The 27,213-nt window shown below is 34.3% G+C and overlaps 1 protein-coding gene across 5 annotated transcripts in view; it reads left to right on the forward strand.

Annotated features, from left to right (window-relative positions):
- LOC138699944 (putative leucine-rich repeat-containing protein DDB_G0290503) overlaps positions 1-27,213 on the forward strand; it is a 51,824-nt gene that overhangs the window by 16,880 nt on the left and 7,731 nt on the right. Inside the window, exons 6-17 of one of the 5 annotated variants that reach the window (XM_069826152.1) lie at positions 1,756-1,900; positions 2,510-2,718; positions 4,145-4,370; positions 6,394-6,608; positions 7,281-12,248; positions 12,391-12,486; positions 14,716-14,859; positions 17,113-17,141; positions 18,401-18,525; positions 19,165-19,379; positions 21,703-21,795; positions 26,135-26,197. In XM_069826152.1, coding sequence (XP_069682253.1) covers positions 1,756-1,900; positions 2,510-2,718; positions 4,145-4,370; positions 6,394-6,608; positions 7,281-12,248; positions 12,391-12,486; positions 14,716-14,859; positions 17,113-17,141; positions 18,401-18,525; positions 19,165-19,379; positions 21,703-21,795; positions 26,135-26,197 — 6,528 coding nt within the window. Of the gene's footprint in view, positions 1-1,755; positions 1,901-2,509; positions 2,719-4,144; positions 4,371-6,393; positions 6,609-7,280; positions 12,249-12,390; positions 12,487-14,715; positions 14,860-17,112; positions 17,142-18,400; positions 18,526-19,164; positions 19,380-20,307; positions 21,052-21,702; positions 21,796-26,134; positions 26,198-27,213 lie in introns of those variants that run through there. The other 4 variants (XM_069826157.1, XM_069826154.1, XM_069826153.1 and 1 more) reach the window with 4 other exon arrangements.

Consider the following 27,213-nt stretch of genomic DNA (forward strand, 5'->3'; position numbering starts at 1 on the left):
AGATAGACCTATAACACGGTCTTTCATTAAGCCACAGCAGACATTAATTTTGGTCGAATCATTTTCGTATTCAAAAACAACACTCGGATTCTTGCTTCCTCTGATTCCACAATTGTGTCTGGTGACTTTTCCTGATATGTGGAAAGTTGACTTGTCAGAGAAACACACATGATCTAAGTATGAATTGTCTTCGTGAATTTTCTCCAAGACACTCATAACATAAACTACCCTTTTGTCTTTATCATCGAGCTTGATCCACTGTGTTACTTTAATTTTGTGTGCTCTCAGACTGAGTATTTTATGCACAACATAATGAACTCTACTGCGAGGAAGCTGGAGCTGGAAACCAGCTTTTCAAATTGATTTTCTTGGGCCTGTAAAGCAGGTTCGAATGCATTCAGTGTTATCTTCAGTCAGCAACAAGCTTCCTGTTTGCTTGAACTTTTTATTCCAGGCCATTATTTTCTTATAGTCAGGAATGGGATCATGTCTTTAAAGATTGTATTCTTCACGAAATCAGCGTTGTACATGCTTCATAGACTATGTTTATGCTAACCTAAGAACGTACGAGATTTTCTGCTCAGGCATCTAGCTTCATAATATTAACAGTTCGAGATTGCGACATGAATTAATAATAATAATAATAATAATAATAATAATAACCATTGTTACATAAATTACAAGACCTGCACTACCAAATAGCCGAAAAAGTTTACCTTGAACTATCAGGAACAGGGTTATTTTATGTACTGTAAATCAATGACACAAGACTGACAGATCAACCCTTCTGGAGTGTTGTCTTTTAAACTCCAATGGCTAGCATGGTAACCAGTAGACTACCAAGGAGCATTTGTTGGGACATCACTTTTACACTTCATTGTGTGTTTATTATGGTAAAGCAATACTCCTAGTATTCAGAAACACACGAAAGGTTTATTTTTTATACTTAAATAACCTACAGATTGATTACATGTTAAACTCTGTGCTGTCTCTACTTTCAACAGTACTGTTTAAATTTTATTTCAAATTCTTGCATACTACTTCACTCATAAGTTCAGAAGCTTGTAACCTCAACAAGGTTGTAATATGCTAATGAGGCTTTCTTTTTGCTGATATTTGTAACAATACTTTCAAACTGTTAATTATGACAAGTGCTGCTTATTAAATATTTATTTTCGAAACTAAAATGTTAAATAATGCAGGATCACTAAATTTAAAGTGTAAACCTTTTATAACACATTAAAGATGGGTTTCAGTCTTTGTGCACTTATCTTGGAATTCATTTTTTGTTATATTTGCAAAAGATTTCATTCTAATGAGAGGTAAACTTCATAAATGAACTGTTAATGAGCTAATGTCGAAATATCTCAAACTTTACTCATAGATCTCCACAGCATATACACACATAAGAAATAAGTTGCCCATACTAACTGTTAAGATACGAAATTGGAGCTTGAATAAAAGATTATCTAATGAGGTAGCCTCGAGCTGATAGTGCACAATATTGCTTCATGTGTCTCTTTGACAGTAGGGATTCATGGAGGATGACTACTCCCCCCTCCAAGAACAAGTTGTTTTTTTACGCAAATTTTAAGTACGTTTTCACGCCCATACACCTATTGTATGGCAGCTCTGTCTCTCTCATGCACTCTGTGTGTTCTTTCTCATTATGTGCATAGTTTAAGGATAGGTTTTGATATGGACTTATTAACAGTTCTCTTCAGAAGATTTCTTGACTATGACCTTCTGTTTTAGTCTCCTCTAGCACAGAATATGAAGGTTCTGTCGGAACAAAGAGCAGTAATAAAGAAACTCAGTCATGAATTAGAGATAGAACAGTCTGAGAAGGTTGAGATACAAGAAGAGCTGCGACAACAACGGGAAAGGACAAAGAAATTGAGTAAGTATTTCGTATTCCTCTAGATGTATCCATTAAATTAATTATTTTGTATTGTACTTTATGTTTCATATAGAAGTGTTCTTTGTATTATTGCTGTAATTAATCAGGATCCGTGATCAGGTTTATATCATTTAATTTCAAAATTTTGCAGTAAATATTGGATATAACATAATTTTTATTTCCAGTAAATATGTGACCATATAAAACGTGTGAAAAATATTTAATCAGAATGTACTTAATTCTGTGTTTAGCTATACCTAGATATATATCGATAAAATTCTTCATATAATATGTTTTTGGGTTAGATTGTTCTTAAGAAATATATTTACATTGTATCATTTTAAATGTCATTACCTGATTGAAATGACTTTCTACACACACACACATACATGCACACTACATGTATATCTATATGTTACAGGTCAAACCTGATTTTAGGATAAAGTAAAAAGCGACAACATAATTGCATTGAATCATTTCATATATAAAATACTTGTTTTGTAAACTACCGATAATTTATATTTTACTTAAATTGTAGTAGTGTTCACAAAGATTTTACATTGTTTTTAGTATTTGTGACTTATATTGTAATGTTGATATTGTTGGCAGCGAAACTGTTGAATGAAAAAAATACACAACTTAAGAAACTTCGTGAAGAGTGCCTGTATAGCGATGAAGCACAGAATGGGGGCCATTGCGGTACATCTTGTCCAAGAGATTACCTGCAGAAAGAATTAATAAACTTGGAGGCATATGTGTCCACTGTTGACAGGGACATGGAAGAGCTACAAAGAGAAAGAGATGTCTTGCACCAGAAGGTACATGTTAGTAATGGGATTAACAGAGACTGGAGAAGTAAAAAGTGACAACATAATTGCATTGGATCATTTCATACCAGTAGAATCAATTTCCAATAATTTACTTCAGATTTTAATTTTTATTCCACTCATAATGTACAATAGTTCAATGTTGTCCAAAGTTTTTATCTATTGGGGCTTATCTGACTGATGGTTGTGAATGCACAGGCATCATGAGACTATTTAAAAACAATAAAATAAATACATAAATCAGCAATGATAATAATAATAAATAAAACCACGCCTAATTAAAATATATTGTACTTGCAAAATTAGTGTGAAAATTTGACTCTGCATGTTAGTTGCAAGTTGAGAAAAATTTGATGTGTAGCTAGAACAGGCTGCTCTCAGTACATCATCTAGATGTGAGTCTGTGAGGGAGAATCTTTTTATTTTTGATTATGTTCATAAATGTGAGTCTGTGAGGGAGAATCTATTTTTATTTTTGATTATGTTCATAGACGAAAATGTGACTACACAGATATGAACGACAGGACGGAGTATCTTGGCATGAAATACGTGATGGCAAAATTCGTTCTGTGGTTTGTAACAAGAGCATAAGAATTTCTTTGCTGAGATTGTACAGACCCAGAAACAAAATTGGGCCACCTGAATTTTTCAAGTTCCAGTTACAACATACTGTGCATGCTCAGTATGTTATAACTGTTAACAATGACGTCTGATGGAAATCACCTAAGTCTCTATATCTGATAATGTTAGCTATTTATTTTCATCATGAAGGTATTATTCACCACGAATGCACTCCTTGAGATCAGACAATAAATAAGAATTACTACACCAGAGTTTTTTTGATAGCTGAGAGATTGTGTAAGAAGAAAACTGCAGCAATTGTGAACAAGTAATAACTGGTAGCTTCATTATGACAGTATGCCTGCTCATTCTTCATATCTCTTGCATTCCCCTCCCCCTCCTCCGAAACATTGGCTTTTTCTAACGATAACATTTCTGTTGAAAGAAAGGATATTGCAGATTATGGACGAGACTAAGGAAGGTGTGATGAGGCAGCTGAAGACTATTTTGTAAAGTGGAACTGACAAATGGAGTAATCCTACTTTGAACAGGTCTAAGATGCCATTACCATAAGTGACTACTTTTATATTAAATGAATTCTTTCTGGACAGAGTGAGAGAGAGAGTGTGCGCGTGTTTTTTTATCACGTCCTCCATGCTGAATTCCTATTGTACACTGTATTACAGTTAGACATTACCAACCGAAAGTTGCCAAGATCTGGAAAGACTAAAACAGCCTTGGATAGGCCAAGAAAACCTTTCGTTGTATAGGAAGAGGTGGTTCTGGGGTTAAAATGGAGGGATGATGATGTTACACCAGTGTTTTATTTGTTTGACAAGTCTCATATTTATTTTAGCTGAGCAAGACAGAACATCAGTTCACTTTGTGGCATGCCAAGTCTGCAGAATATATGGCTGAGTGTGAAAAACTGCAGCGTGATGTAGAGCAAAAGGAATTGGAGCTAGCCCATCTTAAAGAACTATACTCAGAACTTCAAACTGATGTTCAGGGAATGAAACAGACTCGTGAGATAAGTGTGGAGGAAGACAGCTTCTCTCTGGCTATCAACACATCACCATCAGGTATTCTCGATGGAGTTATTTCTTTTACAATTTTGGATAGCACCTTGTATTATCCCTTCGTATCACACTTTTTAGAATTGTCTTTTAGTGTTTTTAAGATTCTGTTTTATTATAAATTATATAAATTATTTTAAATGAAAAGAATAGCAAATGGTTAAACTAGTAGAAAATAAAAAGAAACCAATAATATTTATACAGTATTTGTCATTTTGTGTGCTTTTATTTTAAAAATATATTTGGTTGCAGTGAATTCATTTAAAATTTTGAACGTTCTTTGGCCTTCGCATTCACAATGAGTTTTCTATGTTATGCTAAGGTTTGTAAACCTAGCTGACTAATCTGTATCAACGTTGTTGAGAACACTTCAAGTTTCCATAATTCCTGTAATTATTTTACATAATGTATATTATGAAAGTGTTCGTACACACACAATCTCTCTCTCTCCCTCCCCCCTCCCCCCCTCTCTCTCTCTCTGTGTGTTTTTATGAGGGATTTTACTGTAAAATGACAATTTGCATCCCTTTGGTACTCCTACTAAAACGGAACATTTGCTCGTCCCGCTTGTAGTGGTGACCATTGGAATTTATACATAATTCCAATCTTTGAATGAATGGCATCCTTGATCAGTCTGTTTCCTGCTGAATGGAAGTACAAGCATCAATAATACATTGCTGTATGTCCTATGGTGTTGGAACATTCCCATAGACAGCATCCTTGACTGCTCTCCAGAGTAAAAAAGTCAAATGGCGTAATTTCAGGAGAATGACAACTAACTAGTCCACCAAAAAACACCATCACGGAAATTATTTTCGTAAGAATATTTCCACTATAAAACATTTATTTTTGAAAAATTCTTAGACAAATTCAGGAGAATACCTTGCTGCCCGGTATAATAATTGATGCCAGATCCCAGTACCAGGCCACAGCCCAGCAGTTGAGAAACACTGATGTGGAATTTCTTCTGTGAGTGCTGTACATGGCTGTCTAAGCTTGTTATCAAGAACACTTCTATTTCACGAAATTTATTTACCAATTTTTTAATTAAACTTCGATTTTTTGGAACTTAGACACCAGGGAATCTCTTGAAATAATCTCCTTATAGTATGAGCCTAGTCTATATGTATACATGAATCATATATTAATAGTCTTAGGGGAATAGAATACCTGAATTGAGCCATATTAACTTAATACCATTATGTTGCTTAAAAAGCACGTCCTTATCGTGCAAGAGTACAACTCACACTGATGCTTGACGTGATGTTCAACATGGTGGAGTCAGGATACTTAGCAACTGGTTCCACCGATTAGCCGTAAGTCATGAAAACGCAGGTGCATGAAGGATTGTTCACTCATTAGTTTCTAGATAAAGTCCTACATCAGAAGTGAGTTAATGACAGGTTCACTGGTAGAACAATTGGGTAAATTCTGGAATAGCAGACTATTATGTCTCAAAGATTAAAAATGCGTGATACGGTATGAATCACAGAAGAGATATATTGTCCTGAAGTCTTAAGAAAATACGAGTAGGATTGGTTACAACATTTTTTTTTAGTGTGTTTTATGTTCACTGTTGAGAAATTTTGAAGTAAGAAATATGTTTATATATCTGCCCGTGCACATTACAGATAATGTCTGCTATTGAGAAGGTATTTTTCATTAAGAATGCACGTAATTTTGCAGGGAAATTTGAAAATATCTGTTACTGAGAAGTGTCCATTAACAGAAATTTCCCTCTAGATACATATAATATAGTTGTAAACACAGATCATAGAAAAAAGAAGAAACAAAACATTCATTTGTTAAGAGAATTTTTATTAGCATTTATAACTTCATGAAAACTCCTTAAATTTTATTAATTCGTACTAATATGGTTAGTTTTTGATATATTGAGATATACTGTGCCTTATATCTAGTAAAGTTTTCAACTTGAAGTGGTTTAGATGACTGTAACAATTGAAATTTTATTTATATGCTGTATTTTAATTGTACACTGTCACTAATTTAATTTTTTATTTTCAATTAGTTCCTCGAAGTCCAGAAAATCTAGCTCATGTAGTAGTAGATCTGCAATTAAAGGAAAAAGAAGAAGAAAATAAAGTATTATCAGAGCACCTTGACAAAATAGTTCAACAACAAGAAGAAATGACACAACGTATAAGTGATTTAGAAACTCATTTACAAGCTGCAAATCAGGAGTCTTGTTCTTTAAGGGCTTCAAACTTAGAATTGGAAAAAAGGGTATGTATCTTTATGTAAGTTAAGGTCTGTGATTTGAGATTTGTTTTATACTTCATTATATTTAATGTGGAATATATGGTCTAAGGCAGGGGTCGTCAGCACAGAGCACCCTGGGGCTAGCGTCTCTTACCCGCGGAAAACACAGTGCTCCATGGTGCACTCGTAGCTGCTAGCGGGTATGCTCTCTATCTCTTCCTGCTGCACGACGGTGCACATGGGATGGCACTGCTTACCCTTCGCACATTTCAGCGAGTGCTGACGACCACTGGTCTAAGGCATCATGCGTAGGACTTGCATTATGGAATGCGATGCATGCTGATTTGAGTTCTCATGGGGAAGGAATTTTCTCGTAAAATTTCGGTAATTGTATGGTACTGGTGCCTACCCAGCATCTTGATGAATTTGGAGATCTATGATAGGTAACAAAATTGAGTTACAGAAACCAGCTATAACAGCTGGGGGGGGGGGGATCATCATGCTAACCACACAATACCTCTGTTCTGGTTGGATGATTGTTCATGTCTGCTGAGGCATGTGAACATGAGGCCAGTGGCTGACCTTTTATGGGATATCACACCACAGATTTAATTTTATTATTAATTCTTATTATATATTGAATAAGATTTGAAATATATTTCATTTTGTGAGTCATTTCAAACTTTTATTGTCCAGGTTGACGCAATGGCTACATTACAGAGTGAGCTCGAAGATTCTCAAAGAAGATTGAATTCTGCAACTGTGGAGCTTGAAAATCTGTCTAGAGAGAAACATATACTAGAAAATGAACTTGCTAGTTTACAAACACAGCTTACTTCTAGAGATGAAGAACTTGCAGTTTCAAATAATGCAGCTGATGCTCTTACTTCAAATCTTGCTGAGTTGCAAGATAGATTTACCAAAACTGAGAAGATCCTTAACGTGGAGATGGAGCGCATGGCACAATTAGAGCAGGAGGCTCGAGAAACTAGGAGACAGTTGGAATACCAATCTCATGAACTCTCAGCTGTATGCAAGGAGAATGTGGAAGCAACAGAAAATTTAGATTGCATAGTGCAGGAATTAGAAGAAAATGTGAAGCACGTTGAGGAAATGCTTTTCGAAACTGAGCAGTTGAACGTCAATGTAGAAGTGGAAAAGTCTCTGTCAACTCTTTGCAGTAGTGTGAAAGCTAAAGTGCAGAGGTTGAATTGTCTGCTGACTGAGCTGGATGCCCAGAACTTGAAGTCCCTTAACGAACGCACGAACTTAGAGTCAACTTGCAAACAATTGAATGAAAATATAAAAAAGCTTCAAGGAGAAATATCTGATCTAGAATTCAGGGAGCGAAGATATCTATTGCAGAAGAGTGAGTTAGAAGAGCATCTGCAGAGAGCTGAGGAGAATATTGCGAGTCTGCAGCAGAGTGAGCTTGAGTATACTCGTCAGATCGAAAACCTGAACATAGTGCTAGAAGACAAGAAAGCTGTTGTTGATCGTCTTGAGAGAGTCCAGGAGAGTCTCACTTGTAAGTATGACCAACTAGAGGAACAATATGGGAAGAAAACAGAGGAACTTCGTAAAGTAGAATTCGATTTTAACGGCGTTAAACAGGATAAAATTGCAGTGCAGGACGAATATAACAAACTTAAGGAATTCTCTGAAGGACAGGCAGATACAATGAAATCACTGACATTAAAGTTGTCTTCCCTTGAGATGCAAATTCAAGAACTGATGGAAGAAAGGGACATCTCAAGCATTGATCGACAGAAACTTGTTAATGGTTTACAAGAGTTGCAGGCTAGCAAGGATAATTTGGAACGGATATACAATATTGCAATGAAAGAGAATGAAGAAGCCATAGAAAAATTGAATAATCATGCCAGTATGCTCAAAGTGAGGATAATTGAATTGGAGGATAGGGTAATGTTGGCTGATAAAGATCTCAATCTTTTAAAGGAAAATCTTACGGAAATGAGCAAAGAGAGAGATGCTCTAAAATTACAGTATGACACTATATGCCAAGAGAAGGCAGAGCAGATCATATTGCTGAATCAAAATGTGAGCAAACTAGAAGTGACAGTTGGAAAACTGGAGAGAGAGAAGGAAGATCTTGTATCAGAAATGAATGATACAAAGCAAGATCTTTCTGGAGCTACAATCAAGAATGCTGATTTGCAGGAAAACATTTTGAAGAAAGAAGAAAGAATAAGTGACATGAGCAGCGAAATAGACAAACTGGAATGTGAGAAGGAACATATTGCTGAAGAACTAGAAAAAGTGATGGCTGAGTTAGTGACAACAAGATCCAGTAAGGATGAAATAACAACATTATATGAGAAGCAGAGAGATGAATATAAGATAAAATTCTCAGAACTTACAGAGAAATTAACTTCATTAGAAGATTGTATGAAGAAAATGGAGGATGAGAAGACTGCCCTGCATGATGAACTCCATTGCAAGAAGGATGAGTTGATTGAAGTTAAGAGTATGTACGAGTATTCGTTGGATAAATTGAAACATCTGGAAACTACAAATGAGCAACAGATTGATCAACTGAAAGTCTCTATGAAGGAGATAGAGGAGTTGACCAAAGAAAGGAACATAATAACTGAAAAACTTGGTGTTATACAGTCCGAACTTATGAGAGAAAGAGAGTGTAAGCAGAAATTATTTGAGGAGATTTCTGAAAAGGAAAATAATTTGGTTTCTATAGTATTAGAATGTGACAATTTGCGCAATGCAGTGAAATTACTAGAGGAGAAAAAGAAAACATTGCAGAGCTCTGTCGATAGTTTAACATCTCAACTTGAAAATGTTGTAGCTAGCAAAGAGGAACTGATAAGAGTGTATAATGCATCTGAAGATGAACGGAAGGAGATCATAGGATTGAAAACAAAACTAGAGATAGAAATTGTTAATTTGGAAAAGGATAAGACACTCATGAGTAATGATCTCAGTGCTGCCAGAGCTGAATATGCATTGTACAAAGAGCAGCAAGAAAACACTATGAACACTCTCAACAAGCGAATTGAAGAAAAAGAAGCAGCAATAAATCAGTTATTGAAGAAAATTAATGATTTGCAAGATGAAATAAATTCTCTTATTACAGAGAAGGAGAATTTACATTCCCAGTTTCTTGCAGCCACAGCAGAAGTTTCTGATTTGAAAAACTGTAATGAAGACCTATTAAAAACTTGCAATATGACACAGAATGAGAGTAAATCATTAGAAATTGTAAAATTGTCATTGGATCAGAAAATTGAAGAGTTGCAGGGTGAGAAAAAAATGTTAACTGAAGATTTGGAAGACACTAAATCTTCTTTACTCTCATTACAAGAAGGTAAAACTTTGCTTATTGGGGAACACTCTAGAGAACTCTATGAAAGAGAGAAGAAAATAAATAGTCTTTCTGATCAGATAATAATACTGCAGAAACAATTAAATGAAGCAAATGAAGAAAGGGATATACTGAATAAAAATATACATTTGACAAACTGTGAATTGTCAGAAATTAAACATAGTAAGGACGAATTACTGGAAGCCCATACAAAGCAGTTACAGGAAACTGAAGAACACATCAAGAGTGCCCACAAAAATGCAGTTGAAGTTAAAGCTGTTCTATTGAAGAAAGTCGAAGAAGTTGAAGGTGAAAGAGATATAGAAAGAAACCTACGTGTAAAGGTGGAACAGTTACTGTGTCAAGAAAGGACTAATATGGAATCGATGCTAGCAAAAATGAACGAACTCATGTCCCAGAAAAAGATAATCTCTCAACTGTGTTCAGATTTTAGAGATAATGTATGTAGTCTGCGCATGACAGTTGCAGCTATACAGCAGGAGGAAATCATCAAAGAACCTGATAAGACATCTGAAAATTTGCATGTAATTTGCGATTCCAAACAGAAGCTGCTTGCAAAACAATGGAATGTGGACCCCATTGTTGGTCTTGTCACTGTAAGTACATTCTCAGAAAATCCTTCTAGTGTGGTGCAATGTGCACAGACAGAACCTAAGGAAAAATATACCAATCTTTTAGAAGTGGTAACAAAGCTAGAGAATCTAAATGCTGAACTTGTTAATACCAGAGAGGAAATTACGAGACTTCTGAAATCATATGACAAGCTTAGAATAGAGCTGTCTAATACAGAGAAGAGATGTAGTGACATAGCACAAGAGCACACTTTTCTGACAGATGCAAACCATACTCTCAGGGATGAAAATGAAAAGTTGTTGAAAAATATTGAAGAAGTGGAGAATCTGAAGCCTACATTGGAGAGGACTGTAATGGAGTTAGCTTCTGAACAAAAGAAGACAGCTGAAATGAAATCAGAAATTGAAAAACTAGGGACATTGCATTATGATGTAAAGAATGATTTCGAGAAGTTAACTAAAGAGAACGAATCTTTAAATGCAACATTAAGCATAATGAGTAACAAAATAACAGAACTGCAGGAACAGAATCTAGAACTAAACGAAAAGCTACAAAAGTATGATAATTCACGTCTAGAGTTTGAAGAGACTTGCTGGAGACTAGTAAGGGTAAAACAAGAGAGAGAGCTGGACTTGGAGAAACTTCTAAATTCTGAAACAACCCTACAGCAAAAAATGTTAGACTTTCAGAAAAGCCTTAAAGATATAAATTACAAATTTGAAAGTTTGGTATCAGATGTTTCTATCAACTGTAATATGTTGAAGGCTATTGAAAACCAGAAGTTCGAGTTGGAGGAGCTTTTTATACTTATGGATGTAGAATTTGAAGATGTGTCGCACAGTATTTTGACATGCACATGTAGTAGTCTCAAGCAAACTGAACAAAACATAGAGAGCTTGTGTCTCTTGCTTGGCGTTGCCATTCATTCAGGAAGCGATACCCAAGAAGAAATGTCTGTGGAGTTAGAAAGACATAGTGATGTTAGTACAGGTTGGCAGCACCAGCAGCAACAACTGGATGCCTTACATAAACAGATAAACACCCTTCTCTGTGGAGTTGAGATTGCTATGAAGAGGTGTACAGTTGTCATTGGTCTTTGTAACAATATTGCAGAATTGAGGGATAATGACGACCATGATGTGCGAGGTCTAGGTATTGAAGACAGAATAAATCTAATAAAAGACAAGGTAAAGAAGCTCCAGAGTTTAGAAAATAAAGAGGCATGCTTAGAAAGAAATCAAGATGACTGTAATCTGGAAGATTCCTTAGAAACTGATTCTCGAGTTGTTTTACCACCAGAAGAGGATTACTCTCTCCACAGTGCAATTCTTAAAATGAGGTTGAAGCTCGGACAGGAGCTTACTCATAAAAGTAAAAAAGTTGAAGATTTGCACACTGAGAATGAATCCCTTCAGGCAAAGCTTAGAGATGAACAGAGATCAAAGGCTGATCTGATGAAGACTTTAACAGAACTAAGAATTTTACATGAAACCCTTACTAAAGAAAAAGAAATTGCATACAGGCTCAAAAGTACAAGTGAGCAAAAATGTTTACAATTGGAGTCGGAGCTGTTAAAAGCTGCTGAAATAAAACAAGCATATGATGTTCTTTTAGAAGACAACTACAAATTGCAGTCAGAAAATGAAGCTATAAAAAGAAAAGAAGATGAAAAATTGAAAGCAGTTCGACAAGAATATGAGAAGAAACTGGAAAGGCTAAAAGCAAAAATGGTTAGTACAATATTTTATTTAACTTTACAATTCATACTTCTGGACTAAAGATTCTTAATAGTGTAATAGTGTATGCTTTTGTAAAACATTTTGTTTTATAACATAATGTTTGCTTAAACACAATATATTTTCTATTTTACAGAGAATCCTATATGAAGAAGAAATAGAAAAAAAAATGAAGAGTGCAAAGGAAGATAATAAACAATTGCAAGAAATGTGTCGTCTCTACAAAGATAAGGTATAATATTGTTAAAATCAACTGCATTCATTGTGATATAACTGATATATTTAATTTAGTGAAATAATTTGACTACGTTTCATTGTTGTGTTCATTAGAATTGTCTAGTCAAATATAGAAATGAAGACAAAAACTATCATATAGAGAGATGATTGTTCTGACATTGCCAGACTTGATGTTCAACAAGCTTTCTGCTACTCCTGTTGCTGGTACCGCCACCTCTACTACTATTGCTGCTGCTGCTATAATAATAATAATAATAATAATAATAATAATAATAATAATAATACTACTACAGTAGAACCCCTTTTTAACGAATCTGTGAGAAATTACTTTTCCCCACCTTAAAAGGGGTTTACATAAAATGAGAAGGAAAGGTTAAAATAACTCATACTAACATGTTATATTGCAAACATTATAATTATTTAATTCGGCTTACAATTATTACTTACAATACATTTCATTATACCCAGGTAATATTTTCTAACTCTTCAAGTGGTGAGACACGAATGTTTTTCTGTTTGATTGAACCTGAACCACACTGAAACTCGGCATTGAAAATTTTTTTCTTCTTCATTATTCCCTTAATGAAGTAGTTGCAAACCATGCCTTTTTTGCCATATGCGATAGTGTTATTTGAGGATTAACCTAGACTTCTCTTATTATTTTCACTTTCTGTCTGATAATTTCTTCCATTTAGTCGCCATTATGATACATAAACTAACAAAAAAAACTTGAAAACAGGATGCACACAACTCAAGAGAACAAAGCAAGCAAAGCAACTACTCTGTGAAAGCAACACAAAGCAAGACCATGAAGAACTATAAAGAATAATACATCTGCGTAGTACTGCATTACTACAGATTGAAATGCACTATCAAATATAAGTCATCAGCTTGCCAAAAAATTTATGGCGGCTTATTTTTTATATTTTGATGATTTTTAAGTATGAAATGAATAGTGACTAAATCCAGAGTTTTTCTACTCTGTGTTTACCAGTTTCAGATATACAGCCATACAGACTAGAAAAATTGTAAAGTATGAAACATTTACTCACCATTTGGTTACCCTATTTCATTTTTCTTCTCCTGTTTTAATGAAAGTAATCCTATGCCTGTCTTTGAAACTTTGTAGCCAACTGTTGCTTGCTGTGAAGTTCGAATTATCAAGTAAACTGACAAAATAAAGCACTTTTTGACACAGGAATGTTAAGTGCCTTGATTTCATTAAACCGCTTCAAGGTAGTCAACATCTCCTGCCGCAATTTTTAAACATTTATATTCAGGATTAATTTTACCACTTGGACACTGTCCCCTATTTCCCTGCTTTCCTTTCTGAATGTTTCAAATGTTGACTGTGCAAACCCATACTTTTAAGTATTTCAGTCTCCTTCGAACTATCTAAATCACTAAATACACATAATTTCGTCTCAAAACTGATTTGTTTTCGTGTTGCACCTGCCATATTAACAGTTAACACTTGAATGTGAAAGGCGCCAATGATATCAATCATATAGGCAAATCCTGTTAAGGATCATGTGCTCTTGAAGCAGGTAGAGGTCTATTATAATACACCCTTGCACAGAATGATCGACGAAAATATGAAAGAGTGTGGACGAATTGAGAAAACATCTTTAAGTGGATGATATCAAGTGAAAAGTGAAATAGTACTGAATATGGCAACCAGGCAATTTGAAAAGTATTTATTATATATGATATTGTTATTGTTCCATTGGAATTTCTCCAAAATTTGACCATTATAATGTTGCATAAAAATATTTAAGATAATAGGAAATATTCCAGGCTCAAAAATGTTTATTGTTGCAACAGGGTTTATCTCTTTATATCAGTTTTCTTTGTATGGAGATTTGACTACATTTGTTTCTACATATTAAGAAAAATGTTGCCCTTCATTCTGACTACGTGCAGAGTCCCTGCCATGAAATTTTTGTCTGAGCATGTGTGTTGATTATGAGATTTACTAGCAGCGAGAATGACTAACGCTATGCAGCAACGTATAACTTTATAACACAAACAAAGAAAACATGTATTTCCAAGCAACTCGGCTGAATAAAGTTTATTGACTATAAGTATAGCTTACTATGATTACAAACCTTGCTACTGAAAAATCCTGAAGTTTTCGTATTCATTCTTATGTCTGACATAATAATATATTAATAGATGATTTCATGTAGCTACTGCATCACTGTTTTCTTAACCTTAATTTCAGATTGCCAGTCATGAAAATGAAATGCGCCATTTGAATTCTCAGATTTGGGAAATTGGAGATAAATTGCTGATGACAGAGAAAGAGAAGAGAAAATTAGAAGAGGAACTATCAAAGCTGTCATTTTTTCAGATTGCAGGAAAGAAGGTTATAATAACAATATTGTATTCCAAAATTTTCAGCCAAGAAAGTTTTAAAATGGCATTTATGTCCTGTTGTCTTCTTGTTTCATTCATTTGTTTCTGTTGTAGGACTCACCTTTCCCCAAATATATGATATATTTTACTTAACACATTCGTCCTGCTGACCTTTCACATTTCTATATTCCGGCCAGTAGTTCCTTTCTTACACTATTTACAACCTTTATACATTGACATATAGTGACCGAAATGCATGTTCTTGATTATGTCTTTACTTGTCCCTTCATTTTCACTTACACTTCCTAGAATTTACATCACTTACTGCTGTACTACCCTTCTCTTATTCTAATTCTCATTTACTCCTAACAACTAAGATTACTATTACACTTCACTTCATCCTTTCTCTCTAACAATCTAATTCTTTCTTACAAATTAATTAATTTACATCATTTTGATCTTATTTAACTGTAGAAGACATACACACATATAGACTTGTTGCAAGAAATACTGAATATTAATGCATTAGAATATTAATATTTACTGGAGATAACACTTCCAGAACACAATAACACTTAACATTCACTCCATAGGAACACGGACTTAACTTGATTGAAGAACTTTAATCTTAGGGTTCGCTGTATTTATAAGAAAACAATTCTGTATACTTGAAGTATATCTGTTCATCTCTGTCTTTTCAGTATTTAGATATCCCTGTTATTTTATACTCCCACTGATGCACCATTTCCTCAAATTATATACTGCCTTTTCTTTTTTATTACCCCCTTGTTTCACACTACTTACTCGATTAGCATTCACTATACTTCCCCTTCTTCGAGTCCTCATGGGGGAAGAAATTTTCTCATGAAATTTCTGCCAGTGTATGGGACTGGTGCCCACCCAGCATTGTGATGCACTTGGGGAGCTGTGATAGGTAGCGAAATCCGGTTGCGAATGCCAGCTATAATGGCTGGGGGATCATCGTGCTAATCACATGATACCTCCATACTGGTTGGATGATCGTCCATCTCTGCTTCGGCTTGTGGGCGTGAGGCCAGCAGCTGCCTGGTCGGTCTAGGCCCTCCATGGGCTGTAGTGCCACGGATTATTATTATTATTATTATTATTATTATTATTATTATTATTATTATTCCCCTTCTTTTCTCCACCCCTCCTCTTTTCCCACTACCTTCTTTCCTTGAATCATCATTTTTCTTCCCCTGCTGATTCCACCTTCAAGGTCTCCACTGCTGACATCATGGAAGATTGCTAACTCCTCTACTTTTCTTCTTCCCCTTGCTTCTGACATGACATTGGGGTGATGTCATTAATGACCTCATCCAGGTTTATATTCCACTCTTTTCTGCCCTCCCCCAAATAAAAACTTAAGTTTGCTTTCTTCACCTGAAATGTATCATAGTCTAAAGAAAAGTTAGTCTTATCTGAGATTTAATTTTTTTTTCTTTTCCTGAATGTCACGAGGTTGTCTTTAGACATTACTGGTGGTCTTCTTTCCTAACAGTGGCTTATGTGTAACCAACCCACTTCTGAGGTTGGGGCACCTGAATGGTGGAATTACATTGTCCTGATGATATGATAGGGATTACGATTATGTAGTGCCAGGAGAGGTCTTAAATAATATAGACTTAATCTAAATTCCAGACCATGGACGAACATAGGAACAGTTCCTTTTAAGGAAAAATCCCTGTGCTCTGACTGGGAATCAAACCTGGAACCTCATAAATTGTGGCCAGAAACTCTGACCACTAGACTATGAGGCTGGTCATTTAATGTTTTCGTATGGTTATGTTCTTTCCCCTCAATATTATGTTAGTGTTATACTTAAGATGTAATTAAAATACTGAAATTTCTTGATATACTTACATATAATGTTCTTTGATTTATACAGTTGGATACTAATTTTTAACGTTAAAATACCATTTGTATCTTGTATAAGATCATTATTTAAATGTCTTATTCACATTGCTTCCAAAATTAAGTCCGTATAGAGTTTCCTTGAACTTGTTTTTCTTTCTTCCATTTATAGTGTTCAATATATTCACTGTTCATTAGTTCTTGTATGTTCATACCAGCCTTCACTTATCTTTTCTATCCTTATGTATTTTGACATATTTTTGCTTCTCAATACATTTTATAATATTCTATTTTAAAATTTACTACTGAAGTGCAAATAACAATTAGTGTTTCTTGTTGCATTTCAAAGCAGAATCTTTCATAAGTTTCTCTTTCCTTTTTATTTTAGGAGGTCTCAGAGAAGCTTGAGGTTTTAAGGTAAGTGTTGAATCATGATTCTCGCATATACAGAGCATTCGGCTGGGATCTCGGCCAAGAAAATATTCATCAGATTTGCTTGCATTCATGGTCAATGATCCAGACGTTTGCTGTGTCATACTACATTTTAATACCAGAATAGAAGTGTCTTTAAGTTTATAGGATGGTTGATTTCCAGTTTGCAATCTTGATAAATTGATAACTCTCTGTTAAAGTGCAAATGCCAATGTGTTTTCATTAAATATTATGGTATTTCGATACTGCAGTTCATTAATCCATTGATATGACACCCCACACGTTCACACTAAAAGAGAATTTTTACATATGATACAGTAATGGATATATTTTAACGTGTCACTGTGTTTTTTTTTTTCATTCTCCCCCCCCCCCCCAGTATCTTACAACCAAACATTCTTATGGGGACAGATAAAAAAGTTTTTTTTTTTTCTTCCACTATGTTATTAATGTCAAAACAAGTGCTTACACAAATTTTGATCACTTGAGCTCAATTACAAGAACTATAAAATATAAGTTTGCAGAAAGAAAACAATTTTATTGGAACAGATACAACAATTGTTGAGTTATTTTTCAACATATTTCCCACCGGAACTGAGACATTTGTCATACCATAGGTTCAACTTTTGTATCCCTGTGTTACAGAAGTCTGACGCCAGGAATCGGAACCAGTGTGTGACCTCTGTTGATTCCATGGTATGACAAATGTCTCAATTCTGGTGGGGAGTATGTTGAAAAATAGCTCAACAATCACTTTATCTGTTCCAATAAATTTTTGCAATAATATTGTTTTCTTTCTGTAAACGGCTCTCATAATTGCGCTCGAGTGGCTAAAATTTGTGTAAGTACTTGTTTTGACATTATTAACTTAGTGGAAGAAAGAAAATTAACTATTTTATCTGTCCCCCATGAGAATGTTCACTTGTTAGCTTACTTTTTGACTAAGTCTGTCAATACGTGAAACATAAGTATTATGCCATCTCCACTTACCTACTAACTTCTAAATTGGTAGTTGAATAAGTAAGTCTTTTCCATCACGTATGGTGCTATTTGCCACACAGAGAGGTGATGTATTAATTCTAATAATACTGGTTAGGGCATTGCAGAAAATCTCTATTATTTTAAGTTGAGAAAAATATCCTACAATGAAGATCTGTTAATGTTTCCAAACTACCAAGTTTAGGACGTGAATATCTACCATTGTAATACATGGGTGATGAAAGAACTGTTTGACTTTGTTGCAGCACACTAGAACAAGGCAGGAGAACTGGCTCTTCTAGAGATGTGAACACATTGAATGTGATTGATGAGTCTGTTATGTATGTTCGAAAGCGAAAGAGTATTCACAAATCTGTTCCTTCAGGCATGGGTACGTTTATGTTGTCCTTATCAAATACATCATATTTTACGTATTTTAGTGTTATCTGTAGATGTGGCTTTAGTTCTCACAAGTTCAGACTTAGTGCTGGCTTTTTGTGCTCGAGGTTGCGGATTTGATTCCAGCCCAGGTCAATAGCATTTAAGTGTGCTTAAATTCGACAGGTTTATGTCAGTAGATTTAATGGCATGTAAAAGAACTCTTGTGGGATAAAAATTCCGGCACACCAGTGATGCTGATATAACCTCAGCAGTTGCGAGCGTTGTTAAATAAGCCAGAATTTAATTTTTTGTTCAGATTTTCAAAATCGCAAGTTCCTTAACTGTTACAATCATACAACTGCCATACTACAATTTCAAGCATTTGTCTTTAAGATTATAAAGTTACTTCTCTTATTATCGACATATTTGTGGCCCTTTGTGCATATATGTACAGCATATAGTTTTGTTGGGCTATGAAATGACAAAATCAGTATCTCATTCTCAGTATGAAAATGATTACTATTTGTTTTATATTAATTGCCTTTCGAGTTAAGTGTAAATCTACTCATTTTCACAAATTGTAAGAGATATAAGTTAATTTCTTGATACTGTAAAGAGAAATAAGTCGCATTTTTTTGGCTGTTGACAGGTGTGATGTTTGATCCTGAAGACGAAGAAGGTGAAGTTTTCAATACTACAAATTTGGCAGATTTAAAGGCAGGACGCTGCATTCCTCAGGACCACAAAGGCCGCATAAGTGAATTACAGTATCGCAATTCTCTATGCCCTCCACATCTGAAATCATCATACCCTGCAGAGACCCAGTTTCATGATCCCAGAGAATATAAGGACGAAGATCTTAAGGTAATTTTTATTGAGTGGAGAAGAAATAGGTCAGTGTAAACTACTTACAGCAGAATGACTTATTTAAAGGTATTGTATAGTTTGATGGAAGATAAGTTCGGATTATCTTGTCATTAAAGTTAAAAGGATGATCTTTTAATTGAGTATAATGAACGTCTGAAAGTATGACAAAATTTGTTGATTTTCCTGAAGTGTCTGTAAAATATTTATCTTTTATTATCACACTGGGCTGTGCATTCTCATTCAAAAGCACTTGTAGAAGGATGGAGTTGACGTCTGTAAAATGTTCAATAAAAAAATATTTTAACACTTGTGCTACCATGTGGACAGCGTTATCCTGGGGAAGTGTGCTACATAATACAGGAGTAATTCTTTATTATTTTGGCCTCTATAATTGAATATAAATCCACAGATCAACCTATTTCTGCTTTAGTTTACAATAACCTTTATACTCCTATTAAATATAGGTTGTAAGTCTAGATAGTAGTTTGATGATTCATGTGATTGCGATCAAATGTCTGGAAACATAATTTTAATATAAATATGTAATTTGAAGTTTTGTTATTAAGAACCTAAGTCTGACAGAAGCGAAGTCATTTTCTCTTTGAAGCTTTCCCCGTGAAATGAGTAGAAAGAGATTCTAGAATTAATCAGTAGGTAGAGATTTAGTGTAGCGAAAAATTTAAAATCACGACTAAATATTTCTTGGGAAAATTTGTACTGAATATTGCTACGGAACTTACCCCAAATGGGTTTTTATTCTTCATAACATATATGTTACAGCAAAGTTAAATTTGTAAATGTCGTATATAGAAGTAGTACATCCAGCGTAGATGATTCAATGCAGGTAAGGTGTAATATTTGTTAATTTTATATTTGAAATTTAATTTTCTGAAGTATAAGATTTAGCATATTTGAATACCTTCAGGTTAAAGCCCTTGGGGGGTCAGAACAAGTTGTGCATCCAGCTAGCAGTCATCAAGAGAGGGACATGTTACCAGCATTGGGTGCATGTGCAAAGGAGATGCTGCCACAGCAGACATGGAAAAGAAAACCGTGATTTATATTACTTCATCCTATCTTCAGTGTCGAGAAGAATTCATGTTGTGAAGGTGTAGATCTGTTATTCATGCTAGGTAATTACAGTGCTTTCCTAATAAAATTGCCCCATAGTGACATAAAGTGAGAGTTCTGTTTGTAGCTCCTCTTATTCTGTCAAATGAGCCAAAACTTGGTTAAAAATCAAATTTCTTCAACATACATATTTTAAAAATTGAAAATACAAACTTTTTATATACTAAAGACAAATAATTGGATTAATATTGTATATTGTCCATTGCTATGGAATAACAGTTAGCTTGACTGTGAAACGAGTGGGCCTGGCTTCAAATCTTGGTTGGGAAAAGTTACCTAGTTGAGATTTTTTCCTGAACTCATTAAGAGCAAATGCTGAGTAACATTTGGTGCTGGACCCTGAACTCATTTTGCTGGCATTATCACCTTCATTTCATTCAGATGCTAGATAACCTTAGCAGTTGATAAAGCATCGTAAAATAACCAATTAAAAAAATTGTATGTTCTGCATGAACCTGAAATTTTTTAAATTGATACATTTTTAAATATTTCAAAATATGGATTCCTCATTCAAATCTCACATATAAGGTCAATTAAACAGTGTTCATGGGTTAAATGAGAAACATACAATATATATATAACACAGTTGTATGAACACTTTTAAGAATAAAATAAATTATTAAAATTAATAAAATTCAGACATGTTTCGAAGATTGCCTCTTCATCCTCAGTGACTACCTCAACGGCTGGTTCAGGTGATCGACCACAATGTAGCGTGGCTTAAAGGAGACTGACCACGCTATATTGCGGTTGATCACCTGAACCAGCCGTCATGGTAGAGTCACTGAGGATGAAGAGGCAATCTTCGAAACATGTTTGAATTTTATTAACTTTAATAATTTATTTTATTCTTAAAAGTGTTCATACAACTGTGTTATATATATTTTATGTTTCTCATGGATTCCTCATATTTAATTCAATGTGTTATAAATTACTATCAGAGAAAATAATTAGGCAAGCACAGTGATTACTGGAAATAGTAAAGAAAACTTACATTGACAAGTTGAATATAAATGGTTGTATACGTAGTTGTTTTTGTTTGGAGAAATTTGTTTTCTATATGATTTTGATTTGGATGCAGCAGTTCTTTAGTGAGATCAAATTTGGTTGTAAGTTCGTTTAGTATTGTCTGTACTGATGCCAGGTTAGTATTTGTGTTTGAATATTTGATGTTGAATCTGTTTCGTAGTTGGGTTGTGCTGTGGATGTAGATCATTGTGATGCCTTAAGTACCAGCATGTTACTTCCATCAGAAAAACATCGTAAAAAGGATCGTGGACAGGTAAATACGAGTAGTTAAGTGATTGTACTTAATTTAGTTGAATATAACTAAGATTAGAACTGACATTTGATATATGGACACCTGATTACCTGTTTTTGATTAAGGTTAATTAAATTCTGTATTACATCTTTCTTAATGGATAATTGTATTCATATACAGTGAAATCTCTATATAACGATATCAGTTGATATATTTTTAATCAATTAAAATGGTTGGTTTTCTGAAACTGTTGACACAATCGAAAGGAAATTCTGAAGTGCTTCACATGAAGCAATGACTTCTACTGGAGTTACAGATGGATGATGAATAGATTGTTGCTCTTGTTTCTCCCTATCCTTGTTCTCTACCTCATTAACCTTGTTAGACTGAATTTCATCCAGTATATTCTGCCAATTCGAGATAAACCACAACCTCAACAACTGGAAAATATTCCTCTGCTAGTAGCACATCTTTACCAAGCATTCATCGTAAGTGGAGAGAGCAGTTGACAGAGTTGTGATGTCCGGTTTCACACACTGACACCTAAGAGCAATCATCTCACAGGCTTCTTGAGGATTATACAGTAAGGATTTACCAGCTGTCTCTTCAGGTTGTCTATTATTTTCTCCACTATGCTAGTCCTGTAGTATCCTTTCAGATATTTTATTATGCCCATATTGAACGGTTGCAGGATTGAGGTGTAGTTCGGAGGTGAAAAGAACAAATCCACATTTTTCAGAAGTGACAGTTGTTTGTGCACTGCACAGTTATCCATTAGGAAAGCAATTTGTCTCCTCTTTTTATCTCTTTGTCGAGTTTGAGGTCATTCAGAGAAAATGGTCCTCATCATCCACTGTTTTATTCACATTGTAGTTGACTGGTAAACTTTTAATGTTTATAAAACATCTGGCTTTTAAGCTTTCCCTGATAACCAATGGCTGAAACTTGTCTGTTCTTGTCAGATTTGTACAGAGGAGGACAGTCACACTTTGTTTGAATTTCATACCACTGCTGTACTTCTCTCCTAAGTGACAGGGTTTTTTTCTGACAGCTGATAAAACATGCTAGTCTTATCAGCGTTATAAATGTCGTTTGAGACGCAGATTTCTCTTCTCATGCACTAATTTGAAAGTTATACCATAACAATTCCTGAAGTGCACTATCCATTCATTGCTAGCTTTGAAATTCTCTATACCAAACATGTTAAAAAAGTTCTTCACTTGATTACAAATTAGTAGTCCATTCATTGGAATGTTTTGGGCTCTTTTTGGAACTACTTAGAAATTGCAGAATCAGTGTCACTGAATGTTGCACTTTTTAACTGCTTTCTTGATGGATCAACTGAATTAAAATTTAATTTTTCCTGTATAGATTTTCTTTTCTTTAGAAAACTCTCCACAGTCGACTGCATTTGACTAGCATTTTAGTGCCACTTCCATTTATTTCATCCCACTCTCAATATTGCGAATTACGTCCAGTTTCTGCTGTAGGCTATTTTGCTTTCGTGAAGTTTAAGCCATACTTGAAACAATGAAATGATAGGTCTACACTTCGGAAAAAAATTGTTAGTTAACAGAAGTGGATGATGAAAAAACTTTAACACACAGCATAGGCTGAGAGTAAAAATGTACTGTGATTCTGTTCCACACTGTTTACTGTACACCAAAATTTTTTAAAAGATAGAAAAATGAGGAACAACAATTTATACCACTTTCACAAGTAACAAACCAATCCTATACAAAGTAAAATAGCCAAGCTGGGTCTGTTTATTGCTGGGCAAATAAGGTCAGCTTCTCAAATGATTTAGCAGGGGTGCGAGGATAGCATTTACTGAATAACAAGAAACTTGTCTTCATTTCTCGTCTGAAATATTTTTTTAAACTTAAAGAGCAGTTTGCTAAGATTTTCAATGTAGATTAAAAATATAGATACAGTATATTTTTGAGACAGATTTTAATTGTTGTATTGAGAGGAAAAAAAGAGTACCTGTATCACTACATGGAGAGATGTTTTACATTACATTAACGGGAATAATGTGGGCCATAAATATTCTTATTGCTACAGTGGCTATTGTAAAACAGAGATTTTACTGTATTTAATATTTAGTTTTGTGTGTGTGTGCGGGTGCGCTCGTGCGCGTGCTCAGATTATGGCTAAAGTTATAATTCAGTCTTGAAAATTTTTCAACTCTTGTTTGTTCTTTCGGAATTAGATTAGTCCACTTCTATCATAACTTAGATTTCACACAATATGGATACTAAGATCAGTGGTGGCTTGTGAATTCTGCAGTTAGTAAGGTAGTCAGATATTAGAGAGTTCGTGTGGTGGTGGTGCTGATGGTGGTAATAGTAGTAGTAGGAGGGATAATCGTAATGGTAGTAGAGATCTTTTATTTTATTTCTGTCTCTGTGCAACACCACAGTTTGTGGTGAGGGGGAAAGAGAGTTAGCAAAATGTTGTAATGGTTCTTAATAAGCTAACACCCAAGACTAAGATAAGCCACTTGAAATTTTAAGTCACTGACCGACAGAGATATAATGAAACATCTGTTGTGGTAGTGATAGTAGTAATGTTAGATATTTCGTCATATATCATCAGCTTGGTAGATACATTATGTAAAATTAGTCAAAGTGGAAAAATTATGAATATCTTATAATATTGTCTCGTCATTAGATCAATCGAATCACGAAATCTACTGAATTTTCATGTGTCTTCTGTAGCTTGTTGTGCCCTTAATGCACATGCTCAAATTTCCCACTGAACTTCATTCAATTTCCTTATTTATGCTTCTCACTTCGTGATATTTTACTAAGACTTTTTTGTTTGAAACACAGACTGAAGTCCAGACAAGGTCACTGACGTAATTAAATGTGTATAATAAAAGAAAGCAATACTTAACACCTACACAATCAGTCTATGTACTTAACAGTGAAGGATTAAATTTTCTGATGTACATATATATTTTTACTTTTCAGTGCTTTCTTCACTTACGAAATCATAAATTCAGGTGTTGGAGGCCTTAGCTTCTAATTCAAACATCTTCCTAGGGTCAGATTCACGCTATCATTACTTGAAATATTGTTAAACAGAATTAACTACCAATATGTTGTTGCTAACTAATGCTGAGTTCTTGACAATAAAGCTATTAACTCTCTTGCTCTCCAATATATGAGAGTAGCAACCAGAATAATAGTTTTAATGTAGGCACCACAGTTTTATGTTACGGTGGTTATATCACTTACACACAACCCCCAATTGTTCGAAGGACCATGCCTGCTGTTAGTGGGTCCATATGGCCTAGTCCTGAGGATTGTCAACTCCACCGACCATATCCCCTTTTCACCACTTACGAGACTCTTATGCATGCCATGGCAGATCAACATGCTGAAATGACATTGCTTCCATTTTTTATGGAACAGATATACTGCTGTGACTTGGTCCTCAGAACCTCAGATTGGACCACGGGAAGGTGAGGTTGGGATTTAAGTAGGAGAGATTATGGACTGCACTTCACTATTCCTCGCAACCCACAGAATTTATTATAGAAACAATTTAACAGGATGAAAAAGCCAAAATGTTATATAATTCGTAACACAACCACTGACACACACAAGGAAGAGAAATTTTCTGTAATGAATATGGACATAGTGCACATTGTTAACTTAAAAGCTGATATGGCAAACACCTTGCTGATTCATTGTCTCACTCTGCACAAGATTCTTCTTACGCCCACATACTGTTTGCCTATTGCTGACTTCATCCCTTCACTGTATGCCATTCACATCATAAATCCAATCATTAGTGTCATAGAATGTGTATTGAAAGCAAGAAACTAAGCCAGTTTGAAAACTTTAACACACATATGTAGGTACATATTGAAAACATTTCATTGCGACTTTTCAAATTAAAAAAAAAATCTAAAGTAAAAAATACGTATTATAGTTCATTGATCAATTGTTTTATTCGTGAAGTATGCATTGACAATTCTGACATCAGATGTCACTACATTAAAGTTATTTTTCATTCTGTTGGGAAGGCACTGCATCACAGTTTTAATATTTGCAAGCCACCACTGCTTAAGACAAATATTAAATGGACTGTTGAATGATTTTTATATTGTTTCCGTCCAATTTTAATTTTGTTTGTTATAAAAAGTCATTGGAATGAGTATAATCTTTTTAACTCCTAATATTGAGGAGATTTTCTTAGCATGGTTTATATTGGCAATTTTATAAAGAAGCTTTTGATTTTTATTTTCTCCATTTTGTTTCCTGTAGAATTTTCTTAGGTATTAGTTGTGTTGACTGTTAGTATAATTTTGTATAAAAGCTATATGTATAAGTAAAGATTTCATTTTCAGACATCATATAAGAAACCAGGGCCTCCAACTCCTGGTAAAAATGGTGGCCGTCTGTCTTTACAGGTGAGATGCATGGACTGCTTTCTTCATGCATTTGAAATTCTGTAATTTCTGTGCATAGCATGTTAATTTGGGTTTTAGTAATGTGAATAACTCCTTGTGTCCTCTGCATTGTATATGCGAAGTTATTTATAAAGTATGTTGATTCGATCTTTTAATGTTGCTGAACATTTGAAGAACATTAATTATTATTATTATTGAAGTATGTATTGAAGAGAGATAGGAATATTTGATTCGAATAACATGTGGTACAGTGTTCAGACTTCACTCTTCTTAATCACCAAAGAATTAACTTGACAATTGTGAAATCTACGTGTGATTTTAGAAATTCTTGGATTTGCTCATTCGACCATTTTCTGGTTTATGTAGATAATAGATAGATTTATTTGTTCCATAATATTCTTGCAGATGTTTTACAGCTAGAATAAAAAACATGTCCAATTATATTTAACATATAAAAATGCAAATATGATTAGTTATCACATAATAATATATTACTTATTACTTGTACATTAATTTTAATGTTTAACATATAGAATGCAGTATAAAATATGTCCACAATCTGATCTTATAAGAGCAAAGACCTAATAGCACAATGAAATGCTGAAGCCTTATTGCAACATAAGAGAGTCAAGTTAATTAAAATTCTCAGTAACATGAACATAGATGTTTTCGCTATTATGGAAACAAATTTGAAGAAGAAATATGTCCAGAAATTTCATATATGAGGGGTCAGAAGCAAATAGGTATAAGTGCTCTGAAGTTATTTGTGAGAAAATGTGGTTGAAAGTACTTAAGCCTTTGTAAATTCCGTGAGATTTTTTATTTCAATTTTAGTGTATGATGTGGTTAAAAAATATATCCCTTTGCCGCTAAAATTTTAGATGCTTTAGCTTGCCCTGGATGTACTTGAATCATGTTCTTAGAAATGTCACTTGTATCCCTTTGCATATCACCCCCTCATGTAATAAAAATGTAGATAAATAGCATTGACATCATTGTGGGAGTCAAAAATTCTG

This window comes from Periplaneta americana, chromosome 5 (genome assembly GCF_040183065.1).
Source record: "Periplaneta americana isolate PAMFEO1 chromosome 5, P.americana_PAMFEO1_priV1, whole genome shotgun sequence".
NCBI classification, from domain to species: domain Eukaryota; kingdom Metazoa; phylum Arthropoda; class Insecta; order Blattodea; family Blattidae; genus Periplaneta; species Periplaneta americana.